Here is a 12,416-nt window from a genome sequence, read left to right as displayed (position 1 = left end):
TGTGGTTTGGCTTTTGTTTAGCATGTGCTGTTTTGAAAGCTTCTTTTTCTGCCTCTATAGAAACAGCTGGTGGCCCAGAAGATCCACATAGAGGAGAATGAGGACCGGGACACGGGGCTGGAGCAGAGGCATTACAAGGAGGACACAGACTGCATCACTGCCAAGGTCCCTCTAGGAGACCTGGACCTGTACGATGGCACCTTCATCTCCCTGGAGAGCAAAGGCATCAGGTAGTTCCCCTGTCTAAGAGCGCACCTGTGGAGAACCTGACAAACACTCTGGATTTTCCACCTGACCTGGCCATTGACGCAGAGGGCTACAGCTGTGATGTGTGGAAGGTTATCTACAAGAGTGGAAGTTGCAAAACTCTCTTTCAAGATGTGTAATTCCACTTGCTTAAACTGTGAGCTGTTACAGTTTGAAACCATCCAGATGGTTATGCGTTCTGGTGTGTCGTAATATTCTATTGCTATTGGTTGTTGTTATATGTTCCTTAGTCATTACGACCTCTTGTTCTTGGCAGCCCTGAAGACTATGTAGATCCCAAGTCAGCACTACCTCCCGATCTAGAGAAACCAGACTGTACAAAGATCCTGGAGCTTCCCTACAGTGTGCATGCCTTTCAGCACCTGCGGGTGAGTATACAGTATATGACCTTGTCCTGTCCCTGCACTTTCTCAGCCCTGTAAAAAGGCCCTAGCTTGCTCACTCATCTGCAGGCTGACTCTTGGTGTCAACACTGGTGATGTACTTTCTCTCAGTTGACCCATTCATCCGTTTTCGAACTGCTTCATGCAATTCAGGGTTGTGCGGGAGCTGGAGCCTTCCCGAGCAAGCAACAGGCACAAGGCAGGACAGACACAAACACACACTTACACCAGCGCCAGTCTGCCCAGGAGCCAATTAACCTAGCAGTTTGTCAGTGTTTCTCTGGCCCTGTTGAAGGGCAGCCTTTGAGAATCGGTTCTGCCGACTGGCGGGATCTCGTGTGTGGTAATGTCCAGTGTGGTTAATCATGCAGTCTGCTATGAGTCTGGATCTGTCTCCAAGTCGAAGGGTGCAAGAGATGTGCAGAATGGTCTTCTGGTTTCGGGATAATGCTTCTGGCCTTCTCACTTGCTGCAGACAATGGCAATGTGGTGGCCTTTTTGTGGCCGTAAAGCGGATGTCTTCCCCTCCAGATTCATGTCTGCATCTCAGCTCTGCTTTTGTGTTTAGTCTTTCAGGTGGGAACCAGTGCCCACCTCTTCAGAGCTAGCGCCCAGTCCTGGTGAGGTGGGCCTATGAAGCATTTCCCTCTTGTAAAGGAAATCCAGAGGCAGGAACAGTGTTAAGATTGCTTGCCTTCCCCTCCGCAGGGTGTGCAGGAGAGGGTGAACCTCACCTCCCCACTCCTTTCCAAGGAGGACCCCATCTTCAGCTCTCTGTCCCAGAAGCTGGGGAGGAGCATGGAGGAAGTGGGCCACCGGATCCACGAGGCTCTGCTGCGGGTGAGACTGCCCTGCTGACTGACGGCGCCCGGGCCACACTCACTGGGAGAGTGACAGCTGCTCATGCTGGATCCGCACCATCTCAGTCGGGTCCTTTAGGTTTTTCATATCCCTTCCCTTCAACAAAGGTCTTTTTTCAGGCTTTTTGAGCGCCACAAACACAGCCTTTGTGCCCCTGTGCCAAGTCAGCCTGCGCTGTTTTATCTAGGTGGCTTCAAGGTGGACAATAGCGCAATTGATTTGACCTGATCTGGACAGCTCGATGCACTTTTGAAATATGAAAAGTGTAACGTGAGCATACTCGTGTTAGGCTTAGCATGCAGTTTCTGGAGGTTTGTCCTATGTGCTGGGTCGACATCAAAAGCTTTGCAGTCTGTTTCTGTGGTCCTGTCCAGTGCTTAGAGCAGTGGCAGAAGCACAAGACACTTGGCAAATGTTGCCAGGTGCTACGTAATACACTAAAAGCCTTATTGTTCAGCCTTTTATTAACATTACTTTCTGACCTGCATTTTCTCCTTAAAACAATACAAAATCATGCTTCACTAGTGAGGACAATTTCTGGTTCTGTCTGGCTGGCATCATCTGTTGCTGCCTACATCGACTATGCTGCAGACATAGTGTGTCATCTTTTCCTCGTTCGTCCACCGCGCTAACCACTTTATCCAGTACAGGATTGCAGAGGAGCCGGAGCCTATCCCTGCAAGCAATGGGTGCAAGGCAGGATACACCCTGGAAGGGACGCCTGTCCATCACAGGACAGACAGACCCAAACACAGACCGATTCACACCAGGGCCAGTTTGCCCAGAAGCCAGTTATTCTACCAGTACGTGTTTGGACTGTGAGAGGAAACCAGAGCTCCTGGAGGAAAGGCATAAAAACACTTAATGCACAAAGTATAATCAACAGGTTTGCCATTTGAAGTTTAAAAAATGACACACAAACTGTATGCAGACGGCAACCTGGGACCCTGCGAGGCATCACTGCCAACTGCTGTGCCACTGTGCTGCCTCTTTTCATAGGTTTATCTCAAAATATCTACACCCTCTGACATCCTGCATGTGGCCACATTCTCGTTTTGCTCACCGTCTCTTACGTGTGTTGTCTGGAATAATCTCCGCTGTGCCTGTGCAGTCTGGGCACGTGTGGTCATGGTGGATGTGGTGTGAAAATCAAGCCAGCTCTAGGCATTAAAATTCTGTGCTGCTTAATGTGTTCTTTGAATTACAGTTTCATTAAGGTGCTGCACAGTGTACTGTAATTGTGTTCACAATTATGGGTACCTGTCTACCCAGGTAAAGTTAGCTATGCAGTATTTAACAACAAGGATGCACGACTTAAAATATAGATTTACAAGAGCAGAGGGTTATGTTTTAATTTAGGAGACTTTCCATGGGATCTGCAGTAGATTTGATGAGTCGGAATGTTTTAGCAAAATGAACTCTTTCTCATTATTTAGGTTAATGTTTTTTTTGCATTGCTAAAGCACTTTTCATCCCAACACGTACCTTGCATAGGAAAAGGCCCACTTCCTCGGACACTGTAGTGCAAATCCCACCTGGGTGATTAGTGCCAACCTCAATACACAGGTGTGGAATTGAGAAAACAGGAGAGTTTTGGGGTTTTGGCCTTGTGGAGTGGTTAGCATTGCTGCCTCTCAGCACTGGGGCACTAGGTGCAGTTCCTGAGGTGCCTTGTGTGTGGAAATTGTATGTTTTCACCGTGTTTGCATGGGTTTCCTCCCACAGTCCGAAGACACACTGGTGGGTTAATTAGCTGGTGGAAAAATAGGTCCTGGTGTGAGTGTGTGTGCCCTGCGATGGACTGGTGTCCAGCTCAGAGTGCATCCTGCTTTGTGCACGTGGTTTGCTGGGATAGGCTTCGTCTACCCTACATCCCTGAATTGTAAAAAGCGATCAGAAAATTGATCTGTTTAATGTCTCCTATGAAGAATGGCATCTCCTACACCTTTAGCATATAGTGTATTTCCCCAAGAGTGCCACCTAGTGGTGTCTGACTGCAGCGCTTACAGCAGGTACCCTGCCTCTGTGGTCTGATGAGTTGAAGGCACAAGTTGTGCGCTGATAGGACTGTTTATTGAGATTTGCTGAGAGAAAACTGCTGAGATGTTAGGGATCATAAAGGTATTATAAATTCTTAACTGCTGTTTTGTAGACATTTTGATTGTTTCTGTTATTTTCACTGGATTTCACTTTTTATATATTTTTTTTAAATATTCATATTAACTAAAATAGTATTGTTCTGTAAATGTTTCTCTTGGGCTAGTTCTTAATCAGGTGTTAAAATGGATTTTAATGTTCCATTATATTTTAACATTTTTACTGCTGTAGTAATGGCTTAGAGGAATTTTCTTTTCTTTCCACCAGGATAGCTGGTTGTGATGAATGATGAAGAGAAGTGTGTGTTAGAAGATCTGATTTAAATGTGCGACAAAAGTAACTTGCGGTCTTCTGGGTGAATTAGAGTGATCAAACCTGGAGAAGTACTCCCATCAAAATGTACTGTAAAAATGTAATGAGCAGTTTTCTTCCCAAATGCCAGTGTATTTGTTTTGCCAAGCTCTGAATGTCTGTCATGCACTGCCTCATGCCGACAGAACTCCTCCTCCTGGGTTCTCTACAACCTCGCGGCTTTTTACTGGAGGATGAAGAACGAGCCACAGCAGGTGGTGGAGTGTGCTGTGCGGGCGCTGCATTTCTCTCCCAGGTGAGCCAGAGTTCCTTGAACAGAACACCACTTTTCCCTGGAAGAGCAGGATGCAGGGCAGGACACCGGCCCATAGCAAGGAGCATGTGCACAAGATCACAGGTGCAACTTGGAAACAGCCGTCAACCATACCCAGCGAGTGACAACATTTGAGAATGAGGGCAACATGCAAACTCCACACAAAACGTTCCCAAGAGTGGAATTAAAAGACAGACCTACCCAAGAGCTGTGAGGCAGTACTGTTACCTGCCATGCCACTGTCCTGCCCAGGTGGAGAACCCTTTTGTATTAAGTCATTGATGAATCAAAGTGGCTGTCAGTTCCCAAGGCTCTGTGGTGCTTGGAGAGCTCAATTCAGGTTCATCTTCAGCTGGAACTCTTGATGGGCTGGTTGAAATAATCGTAGGGATGTACATTGATCAAGGGCGCAGCTGCATGTTATTTTAATCCTGGACCTACAGCACACAGCCATAACCACTGCCTCCACTCTCTTCCCAAGAGCCTGGTCCCATCGCCATGTTTGTCACACGCCATGTTTGCCTGTCACCCTCTGCGTTGGGGAGGTCACAGGTGGTCCCTAGTCAGCCAGGCAGCAGCATGTGTGCATCGTACTAACCCAAACCACTTAAAAAGCTTGCTATTATTGCACAGATAAAATCTGACAACAAAGCACAGCGAGCAGAGTCCTGCCAGCATCCGTGCTGAGCAATGAGGAATGGAGAGAAGGTTGATTGGTAAAAAAAAAAGTAACGTGGAACCGGATTCTTTGTGGACCATCAGTGATGCATATTTTCAGTTCAGGTTTTCTTCACGAGTTTCTGTTTATTAATGTCATTAACGGGGAAACACCCTCTGCTGGTGGAATTCTGCGTAACACCTGAGATATGTGCAGATGAGGCTTGCATTGCTCTTAATGTTCTCTGTCTATTTGTAGGCAACACAAGGACATTGCCTTGGTCAATATGGCCAACGTACTGCATCGGGCACACTTCTCTGCGGACGCTGCCATTCTGGTCCACGCTGCCCTGGATATGACCTCCGACTTCCTCACCAGCCACTACACTTTGGGCAACATCTATGCGGTGAGCAGTCCTCTGTAGACCTGGCGCATGTCATGTGCGGTGTGTCTGGGAGGTGGTGTGGAAGGGAAGAGCCACTGCAGCATGATAACTCCAGTTATCTGTAACTCCTCCATTTAGTTTTTATCTGCTGCTTTCCTTGTAAAGCTTTCTAAGGTATTTTTGCAGAAGGTTAACCGTAGGTGGTAATCTGATCTGATCACATCTTGTGATCTGACCTTGTCATGCTTGTTTCTGCCATTCTTTCTCCGCCAGGTCCTACATTTGCACCACGCATCTGAGCTGAACTGTCTGTCTCCCCCTGTGTTTTGCGCAGATGCTGGGCGAGTACAACCACTCGGTGCTGTGCTACGACCACGCCCTGCAGACCAAGCCCGGGTTCGAGCAGGCCCTGCGGCGCAAACATGCTGTGCTGTGCCAGCAGAAGCTGGAGCAGAGGCTGGAGGCCCAGCACAGGTAGGGAGGAATGTGGTCGGGGGAGGGCCGGGGCTCTGAATGCTGTGTACCACAGTGATCGGGTGGGAGGTAACCCTGTTCCTGCACAGCTCCGGGGCCCCGGGTTCAAATCTGGCTCTGTCTGTGTGGAGTGCGTGTGTTTACTTGATGCAGATTGTGAATTCCAACCTGTTAAAGTGGGTCACTCTGGAAATGGCCACACCGGCAAGCACCCTTCTGAAGTCTGGGGCCTCTCTCGGTGCCCGTGTGCCTGTGCAGGTCGCTACAGCGGACCCTGAACGAGCTGAAGGAGTACCAGAAGCAGCACGACCACTACCTGCGGCAGCAGGAGGTGCTGGACAAGCACAAGCTCATCCAGGAGGAGCAGATCCTGCGCAACATCATCCACGAGACCCAGATGGCCAAGGAGGCCCAGCTAGGTGAGGCTCGGGGCGACCGGGGCGGAGCAGGGGCTCTGAAACACTGTGGTGCTCAGCCTGCATGACAGTTGCTTTAATAGCCCCAGTAACTTCATGAGGACAGTATCATTGGTCACGGCGCACATTTTTATATACAGAGCGTTGCATTTGAAACCGTTGCAGCCTGTGTGGAGGCTGGTGTATTGTGCTGGGTGCTGGGCGTTGCGCTGACGCTGCATGCCGGGCTGTGTTGCAGGGAATCACCAGATGTGCCGCCTGGGGAAGCAGCAGCGCAGTCTGCACTGCCCTTTCGACCTGCCAGTGCGCTATCACCGCGGGGACCTCTTCGAGACCGTGCACTTCATACAGGTGAGGGGCAGCTCCTCGCCTTTGCAGCTAAACGCTCAATCGATCTGATTTGACATGTCTTCACCCAGGTGCATCTGATTTCCTCGCAAGATCGCTCCACAACTTGAATGGAGTTCACCTGTGGTCATTTCTTTATTTTGGGTACATTAACAGAGTCAATTTACATTTGCCTAAATTTCCAGCTGGTTTTGTTAAAAGAAAACCTCTATGAGCTTTGATGTTCATAGCCAGTTTTATGTGGAAAGGATGAACTGTCCCTTTTTGCTCTCGACCTCCTTGCTGCAGTTTGGAGAGGACGTGTCTGTGGCCAGCAGCACCCCCCTGAACTCGGAGCTCGGCCTCAACACGAGCCACGTCCGTGAGCCCTTCCTGTCCGTCTCTGGGGGCGCCAGCCTGGGCACCTTCTGGGGCAAAGAGCCCTCCACCTTCACGGTGAGCAGACGCCCCTCTTCCAGTGCTGGGGATGGGCTTTGCTCTCTTGAGATCCGGAATTCCACATTTAGTGAGCAGATGATATACTATAATTTAACCCAGGCACGTTAAAATGATTATCCTGTTCTGTATTATTCCTACTACTGTGGGTCCACACAAGTGAAACAGATATAAGCCTTCTGCATGAGTCCAGACTCTATGAGATGCATAAGGAAGGCCAGACCAACAAGTTGGTGTGATTGATGTCTTGTTACAGTTTGATTATCTCTTTCTCAGCCTTGCTGATTTTAACATGGAGAGCTGCTGTGTAACACTGAGCTAAACTCCAAGTGTACTAATCTTTTTTCTAAGGATATATATTTATTTATGAAATCTTGTTTTCTCAAGGGTTCACCTCCGATGGCAGGTCTCAATGCTGATTGCATTGGTAATGATCGTAGAAACCTGCGTCATTCATACAAGTGTTGCTCACCTTGATTCTCGTGCGATTGTGAAAGGTAGAAGACCTCCTTGTGTGTCCGTTTACAGCTCGTGGCAGGTATAGCTGAAGAGCTGTGAAGAAGCTCGCGTTGCATCTCGAGATGTGATGTGAGTGTGGGGGAATTGACAGTCAGCTGCAGATATCAATGAGCTTATTACACAAAGCGCGCAGTTTGATTCCTGTAAGTCTGTCAAGGTGGACAGAAGGCTGTGTTAAAGAAGAGGACTCGTTGCGAGCGTTAACTGTCCAGCCCGTCTGAGGGCCCCATGGTGGCTTGACTGCCCGGTTCCTCTCTGCAGGAGAGCCCGGAGGTGCTGTGGCCGAGGAGGGAGGACTGTGCCCGCGCCTACCCCTCCGTCCCGCCGCCCGAGGAGCTGCCTACCTTCTTCCTGCCGCCGGAGAGCCGCGGCTTAGGGTGAGGAGAGAGGCGGCCGTCTCGCCACAGAGCCTGGCAGAGGCCCCGGCCGCCTCGAGTCTGTCACGCGCTCAGGGTTGCTTGTCGGGCTTCAACTGTGGAAGTAAATCGGGCTTTTCTGTTCTTGGACACTTCACGGCTCTCGATCTTCATGTCCTGCAAAGAAGGAGTTGGAAGGAGAAGGAGTGTATTCAAGTCTGTTCCTCTAGCTTTCCGCAAAAATAAGTCCGTTTGAGACTGTCTTCGCGTGTTGCCCAAAAAATGCATTTCACTTTGGCATTTAGTGAATTCATACACGGCTCACAACAGAGAAACTTTAAGATGTCGGTTGTAGGGACTTGATCAAATTCTGCATTCAAATGGCAAACTGGTGTTGGTGTTTGTGATGTGCCGATATTCCAAAGTCTCACTAATAGCTCATGATTCCAAAAAGGTTTTGTAAACTAAGAAATGAATAGCATGAAATGCGCAGATAGCCTTCAGCGTTAAAACTCGTGATCACCTTTCATCCTGTTCTTTGCTCATCGCTTCACAACATGGGTTTCAGCCGGAAAACAAGAAGGAATGTTGTAGCCCAGCAACCTCTCCTCTCCTCGCCGAGTCTTGGGGTTGGGGTCCACTGCTTAACCTCTGCTGTATGAACGAAGAAGCCAGAAACAATAAACCACAGATAATGTCCAACTACCTTCCTTTTCTGTCTTAGGTGTCCGGAGTCCAGTGTAAAAAGGATATATTATTGAAAGGGCAGAACTAGAGAAAGACATAGGCCAGGAACTCATGAAAACGGTGAGGAAGCTACAGTAGTTTGTCCCATCACAAAAACAACCAAAAAAAGCTGACATTTGTATGTCGATGTGATGAGGTTAATGGGAGATTGTACTGAGAGCTGCTGCTAGGAGTGAATCCTCCTAGTTTTATTGCTCCTCCAGCAGCTGGTTGTCCTGCGCTGCAGGTACTTGACTAGTCTTGTTTCGCTTCACGCTTTGTGATAATCATCTTGCGCACTTTGTGTTGTCGTTTTTCCAGTGGACACATGACACGGTTGCCCGGTCAGGAGACCTCTGTGCAGCAAAAGCGATTTGGAGAAATGGTTCAGACATTTTCAGAGATGTGATTTGTTACATCACAAGAGTGGGGAAGGTGGGACAGCTCCATCACCTGGATATATCTGAATTTTCCGTATAGCAAGGGCAGGTTTTACAGTGTATAAGCAGTTACACAACTGAATACTGTGGTTTCTGAACTGTTACAGGGTCCAGGATGTGCTGTACCGGAACGATCCGCCCGAGACATCTCCGTCAGCCCCTGACTGTGGCCCAGGGGCTGTCCCTGTCCTGGGGGGCAGTGCAGCTTCTCTGGGGAGGTCCCTGGAGGAGAGGGAGTTCCCAGACAGCCATGCCAAACAGGTCTGTTTCCTAAAGGTACTGACGGGGATCGTACTTGTGTGAAACAAAGAGATGGGGACCTGGAACCTTATCTAGCACGTCTCGACCACCTGCGGCTGCTCAGGATGGTCTTAGTCGGGGGTTTCAGTGTTCCTTTGCAATTTCCTTGACCGGCTGTCCTTGTGAAAGTAGGAGGGGGATAAATCCTGTAGTTTCGCATTTTAAATGGATGATAGAAAAGGATAATGCAAATTTCAGTTCAGTTTCCTGTTGAAGTCGAAGAATTTGGATGTGAGGAATCCAAGAAAATGATTGCAAGTTCTTAGTGAAAAGCTGGCCTTGTCAAGAAACAATAAGTACAGGGGATGACTGCGTCAAGGCCTTTGAGGATGTTACGTATTTGTATAAGGTTCCTTCGAAGTCTTTTCTGTTCAAGACTAAAAAGGTTCTGTCCCTTCAGACCTGTTGCTGTTAGTACAGAATGTTGCCTTAAACCTTAATGAGAAAAATATATTTCAGTAGATGTCACAACCTCCCATGATACCTTTTCACTCCAGTATTTTCATATTACCCATGGTATTACCCGGATGGAGATGTCATCTCTGTGGCCTCACCTACACCGCTGTGGTGGAGAGCCGTGCTCACGTGCAGATGTTTGTCCCGCACAGATGCTGTTTGCGCGCAGCGGCAGCCTCAGCCACACTGAGGAGCAGATTGGAGCTCTCATATCTCAGGCCTTGACCAAGGTGGGACCTCTTTCAGCCTTTTCCTTCTGCTCCCCATCCTTCCTCGCTGCCTAGGTCTCAAGACCTTTCTAGTTTTAATCTACTTTTTCAGTTAATCAGTCATTTTTTTAACATATTACATAGATGAATTCGAGCGTTCCTTCCAAAATGAAAGCGTTTTTCACCTTGCTATGGATTTCCAAAGGCTTTTTCTCTGCTAATTATTTTCAGCACTTCTTGTTACTGAGTCGAGATAAGTCTGTAATGTTGGAGAACAAGCAGAAATAGGTGGAGTGACTTTTCTCCTTTGCACTTGTGTCCCTGTGCACTTGTAGATGTGTGTAAAGTTTACAATGGGGATCAATGCAAATGTCTTGTATGCATGGATGTCAGATATGGCTAATCCAATCCCACAAAACCTTATACATTTTGTATTTTATAATCAAGTTTCCTTTCCCTTTTCCCAAAGGATGGGCTGCTTTTGGGCTTCAAGCTAAAGCTTCTTTTGTTCATCTTGCATCTTGGCAGCAGCCCATCCTTTGTCACAAACCTAGCAGTGATCGTAATAAATTGTTCCAGTTAAATATTGCGTGTTGCTTACTGAGAAACACAGGACTGAAAATTTACCTGCTCTCCACTTCATGTGCAGGACTTGTGTTCTCTTGTGAAAATCTGCCATATTGTATGCTGCCCAGACATTGAAGTCATGTTATGTTGTTCTTTTTAAGCTGTTGCCACCACCAGTAATGAAACTAACAGAGCTCTCAATTGCTAGATGCAATTCCCTGGTCTGCTGATTATACATTACAAGAGGAGTTCCCAGTTTTTTATCCCATAACAACCCTTCTTTCCATGTATTAAGTACCGATCACATAAAACAATTATTGTAGTTTAAAGAGAGGGCATGCTGAAACACTAGAAACCCTAACTATAATCTGGAGTCCTATAGATTTCTTTCTCTGACCTACCTTGCCCTCTCACAGTCTGCTGCCCCCCGGTGGCTGGTCATGAACGAGGCGGCGCTCTTCTGGCGCGCGAGGGGTAATGTCAGCTCTGCGCTCTCCTGCCTGCACCACGCCCTCAGTTCAGTCCCCCAGGAGCACCTCGACATCCCACTGGTCAATGCTGCCAACCTCCTGCTGCGCTGCGGGCTGCCTGAGGAGGCGGGGCACGTCCTGGAGCGCGCCGTGGCCGTCAACGGCTCGGAGGTAAACTGGAGCTGGCGCAGGAAGGCTGTTCCCAGCTGCTAGAAATCCCAGATGCATGTCTCACCAGCGTGAAGAAGCAGTAAAGGGGTCAACAATCTCTAGTTGTAAATACAGGTTTCTCCTCTCTCCATGTAACCAAGTGGGCTCCAAAGCCTAATCCATAGGAAATCCAGTCCCGCGGGGTTTATAGGTTACATGTGTAACCTGGGATTTAAGTCATTTTGAGATGATTTGGTCCAGAAACCTCAGTACCCTTCAGCTCTCAAGGACCACAGATTGTCTGCTTGCTTGAACATGTTTCTGAGCAGTTTCTTGATTTTAAAAACAAATCTCAGGATGTTTTTTTTTGTAATCACATCCCCACCTGATTTAGAATCACCAGTTCTTGCTTTCCGGCAGCGGCTGCCGTGCTGCCTGGAAGGCAGTGGATTTGGCCTTGACCGTCTGACACGCCACGCTGCAGAGAGCAGTGCCTGATGGGAGAGGCAGAGCGGCTTGTGTCGACATCACTGCCAGCCCCTGGGCGCCTGACCATGCGCAGGAATCGCTCTTTGCAGGGAAGCCCAAAGAGCCCCAGCTAACTAATCCCACCTCACCAGGGGGCGCTCTGCCCCTTGGGGAATCCTGGTCTTGGTACAGGCTCAGTCCCTCTGCCTGTGGATCATAGAGCTCAACCTGTGTTCCATGCAAAAACCTTTACCAGATCAGCAATCCAGTTTTTTGCACTTGTTCACTTATTGTGGAGCAATAAGGGGCAGAAAGAGGCTAATTGACAGCAGTAATTATAATAATAATAATTGCAGCCATCTCCCCCTGAAGACTGTAGTCCGATACATGGCTCTGCTGGCTCATCTTGAAAGGGTATTGGTGACTGACGTGCGCGCGGGCCTCTCTCTTGCAGCCGGTCACCCTCCTCAGCCTGGGGAACGCGTACCTGGCGCAGGGCAACGTGAGCCGGGCGGTGTCGGCGTTCCGACAGGCCCTGTCTCTCCCCGCTCCCTGCCCACACTGCGAGAGGAGCCTGCGGCTCGTCCGCTGCCTGCAGTTCTACCCCTTCCTGTACAACCTGACCCGCCCGCCCTGTGAGCGTGAGTACCTGCCTCTGCCATAGACGCCTGGGGGAAACCGCTGGGCCCCGTGAGGTGAGCGCTGGGATGGACAGGCACAGGATTAGTTCCCTGCTCAAGTGGGCCGCTACTTGTTGTAATACCTCCTTTTTTAGGGATTTTTCTGCACCTGAATAATGGGAATTT

At 48.8% G+C, this 12,416-nt stretch overlaps 1 protein-coding gene across 3 annotated transcripts in view; it reads left to right on the top strand.

Annotated features, from left to right (window-relative positions):
• The window catches only part of ttc17 (tetratricopeptide repeat domain 17), a 32,376-nt gene that overhangs the window by 1,851 nt on the left and 18,109 nt on the right, over window positions 1-12,416 (top strand). For all 3 annotated transcript variants that reach the window (XM_015338321.2, XM_015338320.2, XM_015338319.2), the window contains exons 3-16: window positions 61-230; window positions 524-635; window positions 1,359-1,490; window positions 4,106-4,215; window positions 5,150-5,297; window positions 5,611-5,750; window positions 6,009-6,169; window positions 6,405-6,517; window positions 6,803-6,949; window positions 7,730-7,845; window positions 9,098-9,251; window positions 9,899-9,976; window positions 10,939-11,163; window positions 12,065-12,251. In XM_015338321.2, coding sequence (XP_015193807.2) covers window positions 61-230; window positions 524-635; window positions 1,359-1,490; window positions 4,106-4,215; window positions 5,150-5,297; window positions 5,611-5,750; window positions 6,009-6,169; window positions 6,405-6,517; window positions 6,803-6,949; window positions 7,730-7,845; window positions 9,098-9,251; window positions 9,899-9,976; window positions 10,939-11,163; window positions 12,065-12,251 — 1,993 coding nt within the window. The remainder of the gene's footprint in view (window positions 1-60; window positions 231-523; window positions 636-1,358; window positions 1,491-4,105; window positions 4,216-5,149; window positions 5,298-5,610; window positions 5,751-6,008; window positions 6,170-6,404; window positions 6,518-6,802; window positions 6,950-7,729; window positions 7,846-9,097; window positions 9,252-9,898; window positions 9,977-10,938; window positions 11,164-12,064; window positions 12,252-12,416) is intronic.

Source organism: Lepisosteus oculatus, chromosome 21 (genome assembly GCF_040954835.1).
Source record: "Lepisosteus oculatus isolate fLepOcu1 chromosome 21, fLepOcu1.hap2, whole genome shotgun sequence".
NCBI lineage: Eukaryota > Metazoa > Chordata > Actinopteri > Semionotiformes > Lepisosteidae > Lepisosteus > Lepisosteus oculatus.
The sequence above is the reverse complement of the archived record's forward strand: the minus strand, read 5'-3'. Positions and strand labels throughout refer to the sequence as shown.